Below are 19237 nucleotides of genomic sequence, written 5' to 3' on the forward strand. Positions count from 1 at the left end.
AAATGATAAGAAACATAATGTAAAAGATGATCAGAGCCAGCACTACTTATGTACCGTATCAGAATAGCTAATAAGTTAAATACCACCATTCAGACATCTGTGCTGTTACTTTTTATATGTCATGACAGTAATTTCCCCTTGAAACCAACTAAGAACATTACTGAGAAGGTGCTGCTTTCCTCTGTTCCTTCTCACAATGGTAGACTTCAAGCAGTTGAACCAAAATTCTTTTACTGTGTAATACTTTGTTATACTAGCCTTGGTCCAGTTATAATCACACATTTTGTCTGGCTACAAATATTCACATATAGCAGCACTAGGTTTCATAATGTTCGATATGCGAATCAGTACCAATATTGCAGAGACACTGTGTTCACTGAAAACCTATTCCCTTTCCCTAAGCAATTTGGACCACTAAGATGGTGTCAACCTTGCTACCTGCAGAACAGGCAGAGCCTCGAGTGCACAGTGTGGAAGCTGAACTAACTAGACTTTGAGACAGACTAATTATTTCTGAGACAGAGCTGACCCTATGTGAAGCTGCGGTTTCTCAGACCCAGTCCAGGAGCTTTACGCAATGCAGCCTCCCAGGATTTCTACACCACTTAGTCGCAGGACATAGATAAACCCTGACTACTCATTCTGCATTTACAGTAGGCTCTAGAAAAAAAAAAAAAAAACAAAAAACCCCTAAGAGATTATAAATTCAGTATACAAACATACCACATGTAATTACTGACATTTTAAAACAGACATTTTTTGTGACTTGTATTTTTGTGCTGTCTCTGTCCTGAGAAAAAAAATAGGTAATTTCCATAGCTCTACCACTAAAATACACGTCCACCCAATTCCAGACTCCGTATATTGCACAGAGACATGTAAGGGGTGAAAAGAATTACTTTTGAAGTTATTCTTTCTAGGGAGGATAAAAGGTAAATATGATCTTGAATAGAACATGACCTAGTGCAGTGAAATAAAATCACACTGGTCAGATCACAATTGTAAAGAAAGGAAAATGAAATGGAGATTAAAGTACTTCTCAAATGTAAAACAAAAATCATAGTTCATGCTGCAGACAAAAGTATGGTAGCTGATCCAAATGTGTTCAGAAGAAATTGAAGCACCTTTTCTTTTTCTTTCTTGAAAGTTGAACATATGCCGTTTTTCCTCACTTTCTTGGGTTAACCCATCTTTTATAATAACAATGTAGAATTCTGCCTGATGGTGAACATAAAAAATTGCCATTTCAGGTTGAAAGAAACAGCCTTAAGCGTTTGTTAAGCACAACAGGTACATTAACTACTTTTTGGATAAACTGCTAGACTAAAGTTGTAAATGTTCAACTAGAAAAAAGAAATCGGTATTTACTGGAATATTTGAATTCATTATTGCATATGCAACTGGAAAGAGTACTCGGATCAGCTGAATCCAGTACAACCATTGCCAAAACACCTCCATGCCCAAACCATTCTTGTTGCTAGGTTTAATGGACAGCAAGTATTTTGCCGTAATACCACTGCAGTTGTCAGAAGAGGCTGGCTAAGTCTGTTCATTAAGAAACGACTCCTTTGCAAGGCACGGTGAGACCACGCCTGTGACTACCAACCACTCCAACGTGCACTGCAGAGGGCAGGAGGACTGCCGAAAATACTGTTTTTCTTCAGTGGTTCTTTTCTGTACATAACCGGCAATACCACTCCTCCTGAAACTTCCATACCCACATGAGAGAGATCAGAACTTCAGGTGACAGCCTTCTACAGAGACTTTAAAGCTCCAGTTAGTCAGCAGTTGTAACTGTTTTCTCTTAAAAAAATGTTCAGTGTGAAACATTTTAGGTAATAAAATGCTGCTGTTTCTGAGACCTTTGTTTTTCAAATTATTAAAGATACTGGCAATAATCGCTTTTGCAGATTTTGGAGTAAGCATTAAAAGACACACTGAAATCATTACACATTCCTGACATGAAATATTTTACAATACCAATTTATAAGTGTCGTAACAGAGAAGAACTGTCAGATAAATGATGCTACTGTTGAATTATCCCCTTGCCCCAATCTTCAAGAAACCCAAAGGTACATACTGCTGACATAAGCAACAAAAATAATAACACTATATAACTTTGAACAGGTTTTTTTTTTTTTTTGGTAATAAGGTGAAAACTGTATGCAAAATACAGTTGCATATTTATGCTTAATCCTCACCTCAAACTTCTGTCGAAGCTCTGCATTTCCATCTTCATCAGCATCTGGAATTGGAACATTATAATATTCACCTTCTTCTTGATTCAGCAACTTGTACCTGTAAAATATTTGAGTAAAGAAAATATCGTTACATTTTTATTTATTCCTTTTAGATTTAAAATCTGATTTAGGTGTTTGTACCAATGTCGCTTGTATGTAAAGAACTGTTTGCCAAGTTCTAAAGCAAACAGAGAAACAGAGTATATTTCACCTAGCTTATATCTTTAATCACAAACTATCTGTCAAGGCACTGTAATGTACAAGGATTTCACTCCAATCATCCTGTAATATAGTGGAAAAATCAACCTTGAAGAACCTTTTCTCCAGTGCTTCTAAGGCCCTAAACAATTCTCTTCAATGAGACATACTTTTTGAGAAGGTTTGATAAGTTCTATGCATGGTTTGGTAGGTAAGAAGATGGCATTTTATAAAATCAGTTCCCATGTACTTTGAACTTGTGGAGCTATATATATAACTGATATGCTTTATAATGAATATATCATATTTGTGATAAAAATAAAACACATATCACAAGACCATGTACACAGAATTGAGTTTGCAGCAACTCCTGGCTCCAGCAGAAGCTTCATGAACATGACAAAAGAAAAGAATTCCTTTAATTATCCTTCTTTGTTATACATAGCCTATGTTTCCCGGTTTTGGACACATTTTCAGTGATCTCATAGCATGAGATACAGTGAAAAGCCACAAAAAATGTAATTATACTGAAGAAAAATACTATTTCAAAAGTCTCTCCAGAAACTCTTACCATCCGCTGGCTGGCATTTTCATAAGCTCTGACACCCCGAATGAAAGAGATCCCATAAAATCATTCCTGGTTGTTCGATCCCAGTCCCAGACCTCTACGGATAACCGTCGATCTTTGTCTGTAGGTTTTAATTTACTAAAAAGAAGCAGAGAAGAAGCATTTTCAATGCAAAACTCAAATAAATGATTCAATACTTAAAAGGTATTGTATTAAAAGGGGTTAAACTTACAACGTGAATGACTCATTCCAGTGTGGATTCAGAGTAGAACGAATGGTTTTTGTTTTTTGTTTACTTTCATTCTTGGGATCAGGGATAAGTTTCAGTTTAACATAAGGATCTGAAAGTCCATTTGGATCCATGGGAATTAGGTTTTTTGCTTCTCGCACTGTCAATATAAAACAGCCAGCTGATTTGCATGGGATTACAAATCACCATTAACAAAGTAGTAACAAAGTAGTAACCAGAGGAAAGAAACATGTTGAAAGATAAAACAAATATGATGCAAAACCCACTTGTCAGACTTGGCATGGAAGAAACTAGTTGTTGTAAAGTAAGGTTGCACTTGGTGATATTTATAAGGATGGTAGAGAGAAGTGACAGGAGATGAAAGGAATTCCCAAATGGCGTGCAGCTCCTGGGCACCTCTTTTCTGCAATGGAATGATTAAATGTCCAAATCCATCTTTCTAGAGTTTTAAGCCAGAAGCGTTTCTTTACGCTTTGATTTACTGATCAATCTTAGGTTATACAGCTACAGGACTATCAGCCAAATACTCTACAAGTGATTGTCGGATCCCAACAGATTTCAAAGGACAGGTTGTTTTATACGATCTATCACTGGAAGCTATCGATACCAGACTTCCCTCGGATTCATTGCTCATTAGTTGTCAGCTGGAATCACTGTGAGCATCGCCACGACAGCACACAAAGTAAAAACACAGAAAAGAGGAATTTAAATTTGGCTTCACGAAAATATTAACGTAGCTTCTATTTTCACAACGCCAAAATAAAGCACAAAAGGAGTTAAAGAATCTCACGTGGCTACTGATCCTGAGACAAGAATGGCCAACAACCCGCCTGGGGTGGCATTCCCCACCAGGCCGCATCCCTACGCGGAACAAGGAACTGAGGCAGTGGTGGCTTATGACCACATTTATTGGGGGTCTCGGTAACTTTTGGGGTTTAGTCTGGCTGGAGTTACAGCAACAGCTGTGGAGCTTTGTTAGGTAGCTCAGAAGTCACTGCAGAGGCGTGGAGTATTTCCATGGATAAGCAGACAGCACTTCCCTCCCTCCAGCAGGGGACCGGCCTAACGCCCGGTAACATTTACACGGCACATAAGGCTTTATTGTGTGTCAATGGCATTCAGCCATCAGCTTCTGCTGAACTTCAGAGAAGATTGAATTTCACTCGTGTTGGGAAAAAGTCCCACCCAAACCGGTCAGGCTGCAACGAACCGCAGCTAAGAGGGATCGAGTTATCGAGTTGGAGATGTGAAATTCAGAGCCTGTGACTGGGCATCTCAACATCTACTGGGGCAGCAGAGAGCAGGAAACAGCTTTCATCTAGGGATTCCTTTGTGAGATTCCTATTTTAAGATCAAAATTGTTCCTGGAAGGAAAATCTCAAGCAGCTTTGAGAGTGACATAGTTCCTAAGGTATGAAGAAAGGCCAGCAATTAAGAGTGAGTCACTAGAGAGATTATCCTGGATTGACAGTGCACACAGCTACTGCTTTCACAGTGTCAGCATCTGGAAGATTTTTTTAATTTCATCCACCTAACTGAAGAAAAGAAATCTAAAAGGAAAATTAGGAAAGATCAACCCTGAAGTCACCTAATACTACTTGATGGAGAACGTTTCTCACAAAAATTTGAACTTTTGCATCACTTAAGAACTCAATCGGAACTAATGCAAAAAAAAAAAAAAAGATATAGATGTATGATATATAAATATAAAAATCAGGATCTTCGGCAACAGATAGTTTCTATTGGCTCAAGGCACCCTTCTCCTTTCCCCCCAGTCTGAATGGCATTTTCACATTATAAGCACAAATTATAGAAATCTCCAGGATTTCCGGCAGTTATTTCCTAGCATGGAGTCTGAAAGGCATCCAAGCAACGCAGACATTTTATAGTGCATTGTTTACTCTCATTAGGTATAGAATAATGAAGGGGGCAGTTTTTGGACAACAGTCAAATGACGTATCAACCAGCTGAAGCACATCTTATCAAAATGCCCTTTGCCCTCCCTTTAAAAATAAAGGCATGGTTGTGTTGGACTGGCAACTGCCCGGCTGCTGCTGAAAGACAGAAAAAGAAGGACAATGAAGCAGAGGACAGATATTACTGTGCTTTACTTGAGGACAGTGAGAGGAGGGATTGTGAAGCGTTGACAACACCCTTGCTATAACAGAGTGGGTTCTGCTCCATCCCCTATACAACACCTCATCTATTTGCTGGTTGCATGCACCTAGCTCTGGGCTGACATTTTTCTTTTACACAGTGGTGAGAGTGGTAGTGCTCAGAATGACCGCGTTCTTCCAAATGACACGGCCGCTAAGTCATCTTTTAGTGCAAATATACTACTCACTATTTAATTTAGGGTGTGGAGGGAAAAGTCTTGGAGGAAAAAAAGGCTGCTGCCATGGAAAATGCATAATTTCAAACAACTTGAACAGTGCTGTTTCTTTAATGAGAGAGTTAGGTGTGGTAGAAAAAGTTGGAAGAGGAAATAACAAGTATAACTGGTACCTTTCTGGTAGGAATATCCAAAATACTTGTAGAAAGAAGCTCTTTCTAAAAGAACTACTTATTTGGAACATACTAGTTTGAGTGCATTTGTCAGGATAATTCTCATGCAGAACAGATATCCTGATGTAAATTAATTATTGAAATTAGATCATGTCTGGAAAGGAATTGCATTAACTTGAACCAACATTTGATAATGATTAAGTTATTTTTCTTAAGTTTGTGCTTTTAAAATGAGAGAAAGAAAATGCTTATTGGCTAAAATTTTAAAATCAAATGAAGTAACATTGACTAACTACATTTCCCAAATAATTGTACCAGAAAAAATATATCATATTTCAGAAGAACAGAACAGAAGAAAGCATCTTTCTTGCAGAGCATTTCATTTGCCATTCTTCACAATCCCTATACCAAGCTGAAAGGAGCTTGCACCAAGGAAAACGATAGCTTTTGATATAGAGAAAAGCCTCCACTCTCATAAGTCTACACTCTCATGAACTCTGTGTTTGCCTTTTGAAGGTTTCCCCACCCAAAATTAGGCTAGAAAAACATTTCTGTTTTCAATCCTTGAAAAAGATTCAAGGATTATTAAATATTATATATTAAAATTTAGCATAATAAAAGTGATCTTCAAATTATTCTGAGGAAATAACATCAAGATTAAATAACTTAAATATTTTCAATCCCCAAAGGGCTAAACATCACAAAGTGAGGGAAGGATGAAGTGGCAGACCTCCACACAAACTGCTGTCCTTCCCATCCTGTATTCTTGTTCGTTTGTACTGTGCAATGCCCTTACGACTGCCCTGCCAGGTTCGGCACATGAGCTATTACTTCAAAATCCACTTTTTGATTTTTGTTTCTATACTGCACCTTGCTGTAAGTGAGGAGAGGCATTGCCTACGTGTCCTACAGCTTCCCAGAAATATACACAGGGAAGTTTTTTTTTCCTTTACTAAATTTCCTTTAACAAAAAAGACTTGATTTTAGCATGGTGTCTTCAGTGTAATCTTTTGCGTTTAAATTCTGTGTGGGGAGGCTCAGTGTGAGCCCAAGCAGGCTATTCAGAAATTGGCTGTGTGGATGCACAGCCATTCTCCGAGGCTCAGCCATGGAGGGCTCCCTGCAGAAAGCCATCGCTGATCAGCCTTCGCACATGCTGCTGAGCCTCGAAAACACCACTGACAGCAGGAGGACCTGGCAGTATGTGTACGGATACTTTCTTTTTGCAGGAAACATAGAATAAGAAAAAAGCCCTCAAAACACACAAAAAAAGAGAACCTCAAAGATGAACTAGTACGGAAAGATGCAACATATACTAAATACAGGCTGCTAAAGTCATTATCTCACTCCTTATCTGGCCCATTTGTATTTTTGTCCGTATAATTAGTACCCTTAGACGTCTTTCTTCACTCCTTTTCTTGAGGAAACAGCATGATGATACTTGTGCCAAACAGTGTTTATAAAGAACTAATGTCTTAGTGGCCCACCTCTTTGAGAGCACCCTATTTTTACCAAGACAGGTCAGCTTTCTATTAGGGGGCTGACAAGAAGAGGTTTGCCCTCCCCATCATAGGCACTCTCTCTTGCGTGTGGTGGAAACAGAGTAAGTTAAATGAAAAAGAACTCCAAGAAAACAGATCAACTCACTAAGGCTGAATTCTGCTATCGCTGTAATGATAGCAAGCAATTTCTCATTGCTTTGTAATTATTAGTTAATTAAACTCAGCACTGTGATAGAGACGTCGTTCCAATTTCCAGTTGGTTCAAGTCAGGTGCAGTGCTGCATCACTTGAGGAACTTGGACAGAAACCTAGAATAGCACTTTACCAGCTTTATGACATAAATATTAAGTATGATAACTATGTCTGTATGCTGCAAAGTAGCTGGTATGAGTTAAATCTCGTAAGGTTTTGTCCAGATTAAACTCGTAATGGGGACCGAGAACACACAGACAATCAGGGAGCGAAGAGAAGCATGTACTGAAGTTCCTAACACATCTAAATTTGCCCATATTTCTTTTTAGAAACTAGAAATAGTTGTCACTGTGCCATAAGGAAAAAGTACCATTTTCCTCCTTATTCATAATTAAGAGACCACAAGTGTTTAGTCAGCAGAAAACATGGAATATTTGATGACTCTTCTATTCGATTACGTGTCACTGGTATTACGGTAGTATCCAGAAGCCGAGCCTAAAACCGGGACGCCCACCTTTCCAGGAATAGTATAAAGACAGAAGCAAACACAGAGCTGGTTCTTAGGTACTCATACTTTAAATAAATATCTAAATACGACAGAGTGGGCTGGCAGAGAACTGACACTTTATGTAAAGAGAAGAAATTCAGGCAGAACTTTGAGGAATTTAGGGTGCAGATGACAAAACTTGAACTTTTTTATAGAACATATGGGTCAAACATTGCAAATGATACGCAGTTATGGATTTATAACTTCTTGTGGTATCAGCAGATAAGTTTAGTTACAGGAATGAGAATATAAATGTTTCTGTCCCCAAAAGAAAGCAGAATTACTTGCAGCACGAGTTCACTCGTTTCCTTTTCAAGTGAGTCACAGTTACCTTTTTCCTGTATTTTCAAATATTGATAACAAAACAGTTTACTAATCACAGCAACCATTTCTTGCTGATCTTTTACTCCCTACAGGCAGCTTAGAGGAGCAGAAATTTCCCAACTGAACGCAAATATTCCATGAAGTAGGTGCTTTTAAAAGAGGCTTATTTAAGTCTCAAATGGACTTGCCTGGCAAGCTATCTAGCAAAGTGCGAGAAAAGGGAGAACACTGTTAGCTCAAAGTTTCTGTCTTCCCACAACAAAGCATTAGTAAATTATTTCATAATTCTCATTACCTCCAGAAAAAGCATCTGCTACATTCTCCAGTGATGTGTTCAGAGCACAGATGAATTAGGTGAGAGGCAGAGGACCCTGTACTCCCAGCCAAGGAACTTTCTCCCTTGCATCTTACCACATTCTCTTTTTAATCACAGTTTAAAAGATTTGCCTTTTATCAAAAATAGTTTTTCTTTCAAGCTGTGTACTTATACTCTCTGTATGCAAAATCCAAAGCTGTCTCCAGAACCGCTCAGCTTTTATTCAAGATTTTTTAATATGGTTTTATTGAAACTATCACTGAATGCTTGCTTTCTGGAGCTGGTTGTGACTCACATGTACAACTGGCTCCCCTAAAAATCCTGCTTTTCAGACAATTTCAAAATCCATACAGTGCTTGGTGACTACAAGGGCTTCTTGATATGTGACTTCTCTATTCCATAACTATTCCCCTGCCTAGCTAAATTTTCTTTTAATATCCCTCCTGAGACCAGTGCCTGCTCATTACACCCAATTTCCCGAATCCTGATAGATGGCAACATGATGAATGGAGGCTATGGGAACACCGCGCTTCACAGGTGATTTACACACAAGAAATGGACGAGTGATTAATTTCCTTCCTACAACAACATGAAAAATGAACTAGAGCTTCATGATGCTTTATTCCTCTGTCTTTTATTACGACAGTCTCTCCCACTAATAAAAAATGTACCATCAACTCTAATGCTACTTAATAAGTACTTGTGCCTGCAGTAGGTTCTCCAGTTTCAGTTTCAACTGCAAGTCTCACAGCAGCAACTGCATTTTATTTTTAAAATGATTGCCTATATAAAAAATATTTTCATAGAAAATACCTGGTACTGAGAAGGATAACTACTTAATAAATCATAAGCCTTAACACAAAAATTGACTCTTGCTGTATCAAACTGTCTGAAAAGGGGTTGAATTTATATTCCTATCTGTTTACATTCTTATACAAATCTGTAGCATTTTATATTTTTTTTTCTATGCAGGCAGATGGACATCTATGAAAAACTAATGCTTCTTTTAAATACTGTGCATTGCCTACTCTTTTATGGTAAAGAAAATTTATTGAATGAAATGGGAAGTATTCGTTTGCTACCCGGTCTGGCATTTCTAAAGGCACAGCCCTCTTTGTACCGAGCACAGCAACCCTGCAGATTCTGGGAAAGCCAGAAAAAAAATGATGATATTAGCAAGATAAAACATGCAATTCATATTTGAGATATTAAAAAGCCTCCTACATGCAAGTAATTATTTGGGATCGCTTTTATAGGTACTTCATACTAACAGCTGGTCATATTGCCAGAATATTCCTATATGTTCCCCTTTTAAAGTCAGTTGCACAATATTATGAAATTGATGATAACAAAGAAATATACTAGTACTGACCTAGGCAAACATAAATGAAATTATTAGAGTGTGTGTGGAGGGTTCTTTTAAGGAAGCAATTTATGAGTATCTCAAAATTTGCCAAATTTTTCCGTCCGTCGCTCTAGCTCCTTCGGGCAGAGGCTGCTCACCCAGCTCCCCACAGCATGCAGCGTGACAAAGCATTAATATGCGGTACCATAGGGTGGCTCAGCAGAAGGCATTCATAAATAATTTGAAAAATGTACAGCGGGGAGTAGAGAACTCCTGGGGAGGTTATTGTTGGAGAGCCTGCTCCGTGCTCCCAGCCCCTGCGGAAATCACGCCCAGGTTTCCTCCTCTTTTAAATAACAGAAGCATCACGGAGGAATAAAAACACGTTCACGGTATCCTTTCCATTAAGAAAAATACACTTAAAAACCCGAAAGCTCTGGGCTGTGTGTTTTAATACCGTTTATGTAAGAGGAGGGTGCATTGGATGACAAGGAGTCACCACCAGCCTGCCTCCAGCCGCGCGCCCGTGTCAGGAGGGCAGATCTTTGTTGGCAGCTGCTGTCAGATCCAGCTCCTGGCAGCTGACAGGTCGCAGTCTGGGATCCCAACAATGTGGCAGCTTTTTATATGTCACTGCACCAGATGGGGTTATTTTCTCACAAAGGTTATTGTTTGCTCACTAAAAAAATAATTCAAAAAATAAAATAAAAATAAGAACCGTGACTCAACCACCTACGAAAGCACTCAGAAGCCCCCCAAATTATACGATGGGTCGACAAGTAAATGTAAGAGTGACAAAACTTCCAACACACACCAGGAGGAAGACATTTCAGTGAAAAAAAAAAAATTAAGACTGGCAAAAACTGCTTTATTATGCTTAAAAGCAAAAACCCATCAGTCCAACCTATCAAAGGGTCACAAATTCAGCGATTTCCACAAAAAAACACCAATTCAATATTCTATGAGTTCCTTAGACAAGAGAATTACCGAGCTGATTTACTCCAAGTGCAATAAATTATCAGTATCCAATGCAACTATCAAGGTAGTAGATATAAAATAAACTATTTGTATTTAAAAACTGCAACACAAATGAGCACTGGAAATGGCACTGACTAGCACTGGGGAGATGGTGAGGTTTTGGCAGAGTATAACACTACAAAATTCCTACTAATTTAGGAAAAAGCATCGCAGTCTCTAGCACACACACAGAAAAGACTGTGGCTACCTCTAAGTACTGACGCTGAAGATCCAAAGTACGCATTGAAGTACCCAGGAATGAAATATATTTACGTATAGGACTGAATCATTCCCATGATTAGTTCAATTCAAAACGGGCCAAAATGCTTATATATTTTAGATGGTCTGACCGAGCCACTGGCCAGCTGCATCTGGCCTCTTTCTCAGTATTCACTGGGGAAATAAAAAACAATATTATTTACAAGATTTTATTGGGAAAACAATTAGTAACCAAGCATGTACCGTGGCCATTTTTTGGAAAGAAAAGCGACTACACCTACAAAACCCTCAAAGCTGTGAGGCAGAAGCAAACACAACCTGCCAAGCACTGAGCAGTGCCCCCCAAGTGAGCGGTTCCTGCCGTCATTCAGCGTGTGGCACCCCCAGTAAGGGGTTTCCTTCCCTTCTCTTAGTATGGGTTTAGTATATATATATATATGCATATTATTATTTATTAATTTTAAAATGCTTACTTTCAAGGAAACTCATTTTTATTTAAAGAAATTTTCAGAAGCCTTGGAAGTGCTGACAAGCCCCAACCATACGAACGTAACAGCACCATAGCCGTCTCATGCAGAACAAGGTTGTAATAAACATTTTTCTTGTAGTCCAGAAACCCACTTGAATGTTGGATGGAAATGTTTAATCTGTAAACACACAAATAGCAGCCTTTGCCAAGTGCACTCACATCAAAAAGAGCTGAGGAAGAGCATCTACAGAACATCTGTAACAACTTTACCATATCCGTATCTCAGAGAAGACCTTTTCAACTAAAATTCTGATGTAAAAATAAACCTACTTGTATAATTGTTCTACAGCACCTTGTTACCACAAAGACTTGTAGAACCCTTTTGTCCCTAAAAGGGCTATAAATCTGCTGAATCATCACAAAAGAAACATTATTTGTCTGATAATGTACATTGTCAGAAATTGTAGGTCATATTTAAGAACCTTGCTGCAAAATGGCCTAGAGCAATGCAAATATATTATTTTTTTTTTCACTTGGATGATTTTCAAATTAGTTCTCTCCTGGTACAATTACTTTCAGAACCCGCATCTCCCTCTCTGAAATGCTTCACTACTCAGTGAAAGCACCTTTCTCCTAATGACAGCATCTTGGACAAATTTACCCCTCCTACGCCGGCAGGAAGCTATTTGAAAAGTTAGCTACAATTAAGTATCACTTGGGATCTGTTCTAGTCCTTTCTAACTAAATTTCATCATACCTCTCCCTTTCAGTGCATTTTACAAGGTTTGACAGGAGAATCTGGAGGCATTCAGATGCAGAGATAACAAAAGCATGAACGAATGGTGACAGAAGGGAAGTTTGCTGCTTGTGTAAGATGTGAAAATCCAGCGTGGTGGCCTGATTTCCTTTATGCTGCCTACAAGGGCTATGGTAGCTTTTGTGATTCATTCCCCATGTAAGAAGTGCAGAGGTAGAAGGAACATCCTTCTGGTGCAGAAGATAATAGAAGGAAAGAAAAGAAAATAGTTCAGCTGGGAGGACCTGCAAATGTCATTGAGCCCAACTGCCTGACCACTTCGGGGCTAATCAAAAGTTAGGCTCTAGCCTTTCAACTGAGCAATGCTGAGGCAATATAACAACCCTCAGCATCCCCAGGTTGCTGACAACCCCATCAAAAAGCAAAAGCAGAAGTGGAGATGTCAGCGAAATGTCCTACTTTGTCCTGCTGTAACTTCACCCTCGAATTTGATTCCCTTTTGCAACACCAAGCAGATGCTGATAGCAGCACCTGGTTCCTGCTTCATTGTGTGGACACTCGATTCCGTTTTGTGCAGTACCAGTTTTAAAGCTGTATTACTGTTCGTGTAATATGCATGAAGATGTATTAAGATGTGTTGTTGTTTTCGTCATTAAAGCAGTGTTGGTCACCTGTGACGACACATGAACCCATCCCTCTCCTGAAGTAAAAGAGTTTTGATAACTTTATGTTTTATGACCATCTTATACTTGGTTTCGTACGTTATATCATCCTTTGTTTTTAATTACTACAGCATGATTCTGTAATTTCTTAAAGTTCTGAGCAACAAAAAAATACTACTTCCTTTAACAATTTAGATTTAAGAGACTTGCCTCTACCTAAGAAAAAATACAACTAAAATTTTCTGTTATTCCTTCCTGTATGTCAATTTTGTCTATCCTAATTCCCACCCTGTGTTTTCCCTTTGAGTAAATTATTGTAATCTGATTGGCAAAAAACATTTTTGCATATTTCTGTCCAACAGAAAGGAAAAATCAACACTAAAGTTCACTACCAGCTTTGCACTTCAGATATCAGATACTAATTATCAGTTGACCCCAGTTAAAACAGAAAGCACACACAGAGCAAACAAAACATGTGCTGTAAATACAAATTCCTAAGTGGATCCTGAGCGATAAACTCTGCTCTCTGATATGGCACAAGGAAGTTCTGCCGGAGCTAAACAACACGTTCATTCTGGGGGCACAAAATGGTCCTTCAACTTGAAAAATATATTTTCCATATTTTTTTCCTGCAACTTCAGACTTGGAATGAGTTGTGGGGGTGTGGATCCAAAGCTTACTGATAAATTCTGGAAGAAGCATTTCCAAGGAAACGAACTGCCATCCTCTCCTTCCTTCCTTTCTTTCTCTCCCTCCTCCCCATCTTGGGAACATTAACCTTACAGAATCTGATCTTTTAAAAATTATTATTATTTTATAATACACTGGGAGTAATATTCAGGATTGAATCCAAGTTCCTTTGTTTATTAAATACTCTGAAATGCAGGAAATAACTCCTTAGCTGATGGAAGTTCAGAGTATTTCTTGTGTTCTGAAGATGATGGCTAGCTTCCTGACCAGTTAGATATCCCTGTGCTGTTTCCTAGAAGGAAAATTGATATTATCATGTTTTTCTAATGAATATTCCTGAACTTTAAAGCTATTATTTTCTTTCATTTTCTGTTTATTTTTAACAAATGTGGATTCTTCAGAATGCCGGTAGCATTTCTTGATTCAAGAACGCAGTGAATGAAATCCTCTCACTTCTGAAGGGAAATACTCTGTCATGGGCTTCAGTTCCCAAAGAAGTTGACCAAAGCATATAAACCCACAGGGCATATTATACATTTAAAAAAACCTGCAACATTTCAAAGTGAGCTGTTTACCTGTTACTTCCAGTTTGTCAGCAGTGACTTCAGCTTTCAGATAAATCCTTCCTCTTTTCTCGGTGTGATCCATGCCGCAGAGGCTCGGGACATTTATTACGCATTGCTTATGCACGTTCATATCACAAGCTGTGGATATAAAAATGGTTCAGACAGCTATGAGAAACTAATAATATGATTGCACGGCAAACACTGAGCAAAGTGGAAGTTGAAGACTACCATGCCTAACTGTTGGCAAAATTTGCAGATCATAGCTGCACGCTTTTTGAGTGACCAACACAGCTAGTTCCCTTCTACATTTTGTAGAAGGTGAATGAAACATTGCATAAAATAATCTACTTTAGACACCTAAAAGTATTAACGAAGTGCAAGAAAAAAAAAGTGAACATGGAATAAGGACTTGCTGGGAATATGACTGAGAAAACAGAGCACTCCTGCCAGCAGCAGCAATGAAGGGAGTTAGGTTTAAATCGATTATTAGGTTTTCTAGCAAGAGACTTCCAAGACAAATGAAATGCAAGGAAAATATTGGACCTTGGCTACCAAGTGAACTGGAATGTCAGTCTTCAACAGTGCATTCATCTGTCCACTCCAAAGCCAGGTTTCCTCAAAAGCGACATGACAATGCACTTCAGTCATATCAAAGTCCATACAGCACACTCTCAGCAACGGAGGTGGTTTTCATTAGTATATTATTAGCATACTGAAATATCCGCTTGAAACACATCGGTGCTATAAAGAGCTCACATTTGAAGTGGCATTTTCAACAGAAAAGAAATAAGAAGTTGTTATTCAGTGTTTCCACGTACTTTTCAAAATACTCTTTCGTAACAAAGCAAAACTTAACTTACTGTCACATTTCATCCCTTGGTGTAGAAGCCCATAAAGAAGTGACCCACAGTGGTCACAGAAGGTTGGGCTCCCATACGTGTGGATCTTAAATTTGTGCTTGCTTCTGGGATCCTGAAAGAAAAACGAAAACAGATTCTTAAGTCTTAAGAAATAAGATTGGCACACCTTTATTACATTACTTCAAATACTTAAAACCTTCCAGCTCTGCAACCTATGCTACAAAAAATATATTCCAGCACATAGCTTGCTCATAACCATTGTAAAAGTACCTACATCAGTGCTGGTATATTGGCCACAGGTTTAGTGCTCAGTTCCTATTTTTCCCTTGCTTTGGTTTTGTCAGAAAGAGTATGTCAGCCTAGTGAACCCAGGCTTGTTCCGATGATTCAGCTACACTAAAACTTCCATTTAGTGACTGTACATAAACATAAAAAACAATGATGGCATCCATCCTGTGGCTGAACTGTCATATATCATCTGTTTATTTAAAATTTATCATCACCATTCTGAAAAAACAATACAAAATACAGAAGGGAAGTAACATGTAAAGGTAGCCTCTAGAAGTAACAAGTAAAAACGAGTGTAAAATCAGGATCTTGAAGGTGAGATCATCTTGAAATCCTGCAAATTTAACATCTGTATTCTTAAAAATGAAAGTGAACAAATTTGAACCTGGCAAGTATTAAGATTTTACAGAGATCGCTATTCCTGCCTGGTTTTCCAACAGAGAAATTTATGCTGAGGACATTTTGAGGCTACCAGCAGCTTGGAAATAGTTTCTAATTTAGGACCAGTGAAATGGAATACACCCAAATCCCTTAAAAACAAACACTGCGGATAGGTCCAATACATTCTGTTCCTCTAGGGGCAGAGGTCCCCTTCAGAGAACCACGAACATTGACATGAAAGGTGGAAATCCCAACTTCAGCACTCTCACCCGCCTTGGGCATGTACACAGGTACAGAACTTGAGGGGCACCCAGCTCACACAGCCTGTTCCCAACACCTGAAGATGAGCATTGCCAGAACAAACAACCCGACAGCCCTACACTTTCTGTGCACATCAGGTATTTTGATATCCTTCGTGACTGCCTCCAGCCTCAACAAACGGTTTAGCACAGGTTTGGGAAGCACAATTTCTCTCTGCATTTCAGTCAAACCCGTCACTGCACAATCTCCATCAGAAGCTGGGAAAAAGCTGCAATTCTTAATTGAACACGTTGGGGTTTTAAATCAATTTCCTTCAGATTTTTACAGCCTCATACACTGACAGAAGATGAGGATGGAGGAGCTATGCAATACCAGGTCTTGCAGGCATTCAAACATCCTTAACAAATAAAACTGCAAAATGAGGGCTCAAAAAGTTTTCTCCTGTTTACATTTTATATTGGTTTTAACATACCTCTGCATTAGATAAGAATTACAAATTGTCATCAAAAATAAACCAAGCTTTCAACTTGCATTTGCCAATAGAAGCTTTCAAGAAAAATCAAAACACGTTATACAAAAGGCTGACTCTCTTAAAAAATGTAGTATAAGCGCTTCCTCAAGGAATTTGGGAACTCCTGACAGTAATTTAAATGAAAATATGACCGTGAAAAGGCAGAATCTTGCCTTGAAAATGTAATAGTTTGCCATGCTATACTTCATGAAAGTTTTTTGTTTTGGTAGACATTTTTTGTTATATTTTTCTGTACTGATTCTAAGCTTTAGCATGAATCCATAAGCAGTAATTTTCACTGCACAGGTAGAAAATATGTATTACTCGGGATAACCAGTAAGGACTTTACAGCCAGAATTCCAACTGACATTGTATTTCAGTCGTTCTATTTATTATACAGCCTGAGATATGAAACGCAAACTGCTAACAACCATATTTATTTTGTAAACACAGTTAACCGAGATGGAATGACATTCAAAATGCTCCAGAGAACATCTGTTTCGTTATTTATTAAAGATATAGCCAATGGGTGTGGGGTCATGGGAACATTGCTTCAGTAAACGGATATCTGATGGCCTGACTCTGACTAGATATATGCCTACCAAACAATTCAAAATGCATTTTCAAAGCTAATTCTTCCTTAATTTTGTGTTTACAAACAAAACTTGTTGGGAACTTGTTGCCTTATAAATATACCCACTTAAACATTATTTTGGTAAGCACATCTGTTGCTAAGAAGGACAAAAACCACAGCTACTAAGAATGACATTGAATAAACAGATTTTTAAACTTGTGTTTAGCATGCGACATAAGTGGTATTTATGAGTATCATGTAATGATATAGGGGGAAAGAACTATGGGAAATTATTACAGTGAGTGTCTAATAGATACATTGAACCTGTGTATTATACTGAAATTATATAACAAGCACTACCAAATAATTCCATTCCAATCAACGGAAACACATGGTAATTAAGTTTAGCAGGGGTGTGTGGGGCTTAAAAATGTTGTGACATTTGAGGACAACCATACCGCACTCGGTAACAGCAAAGCATTTATATGAAACAATGAAATAACAACAGTCATGTAAATAAATCAAGTTGGGTCAAACCCTTTCACACCCAAAATCTGTGAAAATGCCCATTGCACGATGTTTAAAATGAACAATTCGATATGATTTAGATTTTTTTTAAGGGAAACAAGTATGTTCTATTGTAATTTATTATGCTGTACACACACACGAGGTCACTTCTTCCAGGCATAGTATAAAAATTCAGAGGACGAAGTAAAACAGCACCAAAACTATTGCTGGAATGGAAACTTCACATGGAGGAAATGCAACTCTTTCAATCTCTTTAATAGAAGTAAATAGAAGGACCTCTGAAAAATTTAAAGGGTAACAAATAAGAGATTAAACTCTTCATTGGTATTTAATCCTGTTTTTCTGTTTCATTCCCAGGCATTGTTTTACATTTGGTAAATTTAAGAATTCAAAACATCAGATTATTGTTTTGCAAGCAAATCTGAGAACAAATAGAGAAAGCTCAGAGATCTCTGCACACCCATCACAGATGATCAAACTGCTCATGTTATTCCCTGAACTGACATGGGCTTCTCATGCACTTGAGATCTATAGTTTACACTTTAATTATAATTATTTTGTAATAATTATTTTGCCGTTACTAATTACTTATATTATTAATTGAAATTAACACTTATTAATTGCTGATACAATTTAATATTTCCCAACGTTAAATACGCATTAAGTGATCTATGTGCATAATTGAGGAAATGACACCATTTTTTGCCAGTACTTTTCAGCTAGAGGTAAACTAGTGAGTTAGAGGAAAGCTCCTGGAGATTTTTTTCAAATATCCCCTTTTAATCAATGTAAACTTTCAATAATTCCTGAAGCATTGCTGGCAGTCATATTTCACAGTAAACACAGGGAGCCAAGCCAGGATATGACAGATGAACTGCCAAATAATGGCTGCTATTTGCAAGAGAATTGAACTTTGCACTAAACTTGGCATAGATTAATTGTGAAACTCCAAAGGGAAAACCCACTTCTGTTTCCAAAATCCATCAAAATTATGAAGGGGGAAAGCAGCAATTGGGAAAGCATTACCACTGTGCTTGTTAAGCAGTGATGAATGACACGCTATATTGAAAGTCCTGTAATTTTCATGCTGAAAAGTGCTTTTCTTTTCTCTGCTTTTACTAAGGCAAATTCAGATTTTTTAAGTAGAACTGTATACAATATATTAAAATTAAAAGGGAAAAGGAACTCTGGGCAACGAGTATCACAAACATTGAAATATCTGCCTGTGAAGTACCTTCAAAGGGGCAGAAAGCTAGGCAGGGCTCGCGAGTCGATGGCAGCACAACAAATGAGTTTTAGAGCCTGTCATGGCACGTGTGGGCACTGAGCCCCTATGAAGATTAATAGGGATTCAGCATGTACACCCCAAAGAGACGTGAAAAATCAACCCCCTATTCATTAATCTCAAAGCTGAGGCATGCTTACAGGGAGACCGACATCCACGGCAATGCGGTGTACACAGAGGTG

The 19237-nt window shown here is 38.2% G+C and overlaps 1 protein-coding gene across 5 annotated transcripts in view; it reads right to left on the reverse strand.

Moving 5' to 3' along the window:
* The window catches only part of PRKCA (protein kinase C alpha), a 150449-nt gene that overhangs the window by 41219 nt on the left and 89993 nt on the right, over nucleotides 1-19237 (reverse strand). For all 5 annotated transcript variants that reach the window (XM_066980336.1, XM_066980337.1, XM_066980340.1 and 2 more), the window contains 5 exons: nucleotides 15228-15339; nucleotides 14377-14505; nucleotides 3239-3395; nucleotides 3010-3144; nucleotides 2202-2298 (listed from right to left, as the gene is read on the reverse strand). In XM_066980336.1, coding sequence (XP_066836437.1) covers nucleotides 2202-2298; nucleotides 3010-3144; nucleotides 3239-3395; nucleotides 14377-14505; nucleotides 15228-15339 — 630 coding nt within the window. The remainder of the gene's footprint in view (nucleotides 1-2201; nucleotides 2299-3009; nucleotides 3145-3238; nucleotides 3396-14376; nucleotides 14506-15227; nucleotides 15340-19237) is intronic.

This window comes from Anser cygnoides, chromosome 19 (assembly GCF_040182565.1).
Source record: "Anser cygnoides isolate HZ-2024a breed goose chromosome 19, Taihu_goose_T2T_genome, whole genome shotgun sequence".
NCBI classification, from domain to species: domain Eukaryota; kingdom Metazoa; phylum Chordata; class Aves; order Anseriformes; family Anatidae; genus Anser; species Anser cygnoides.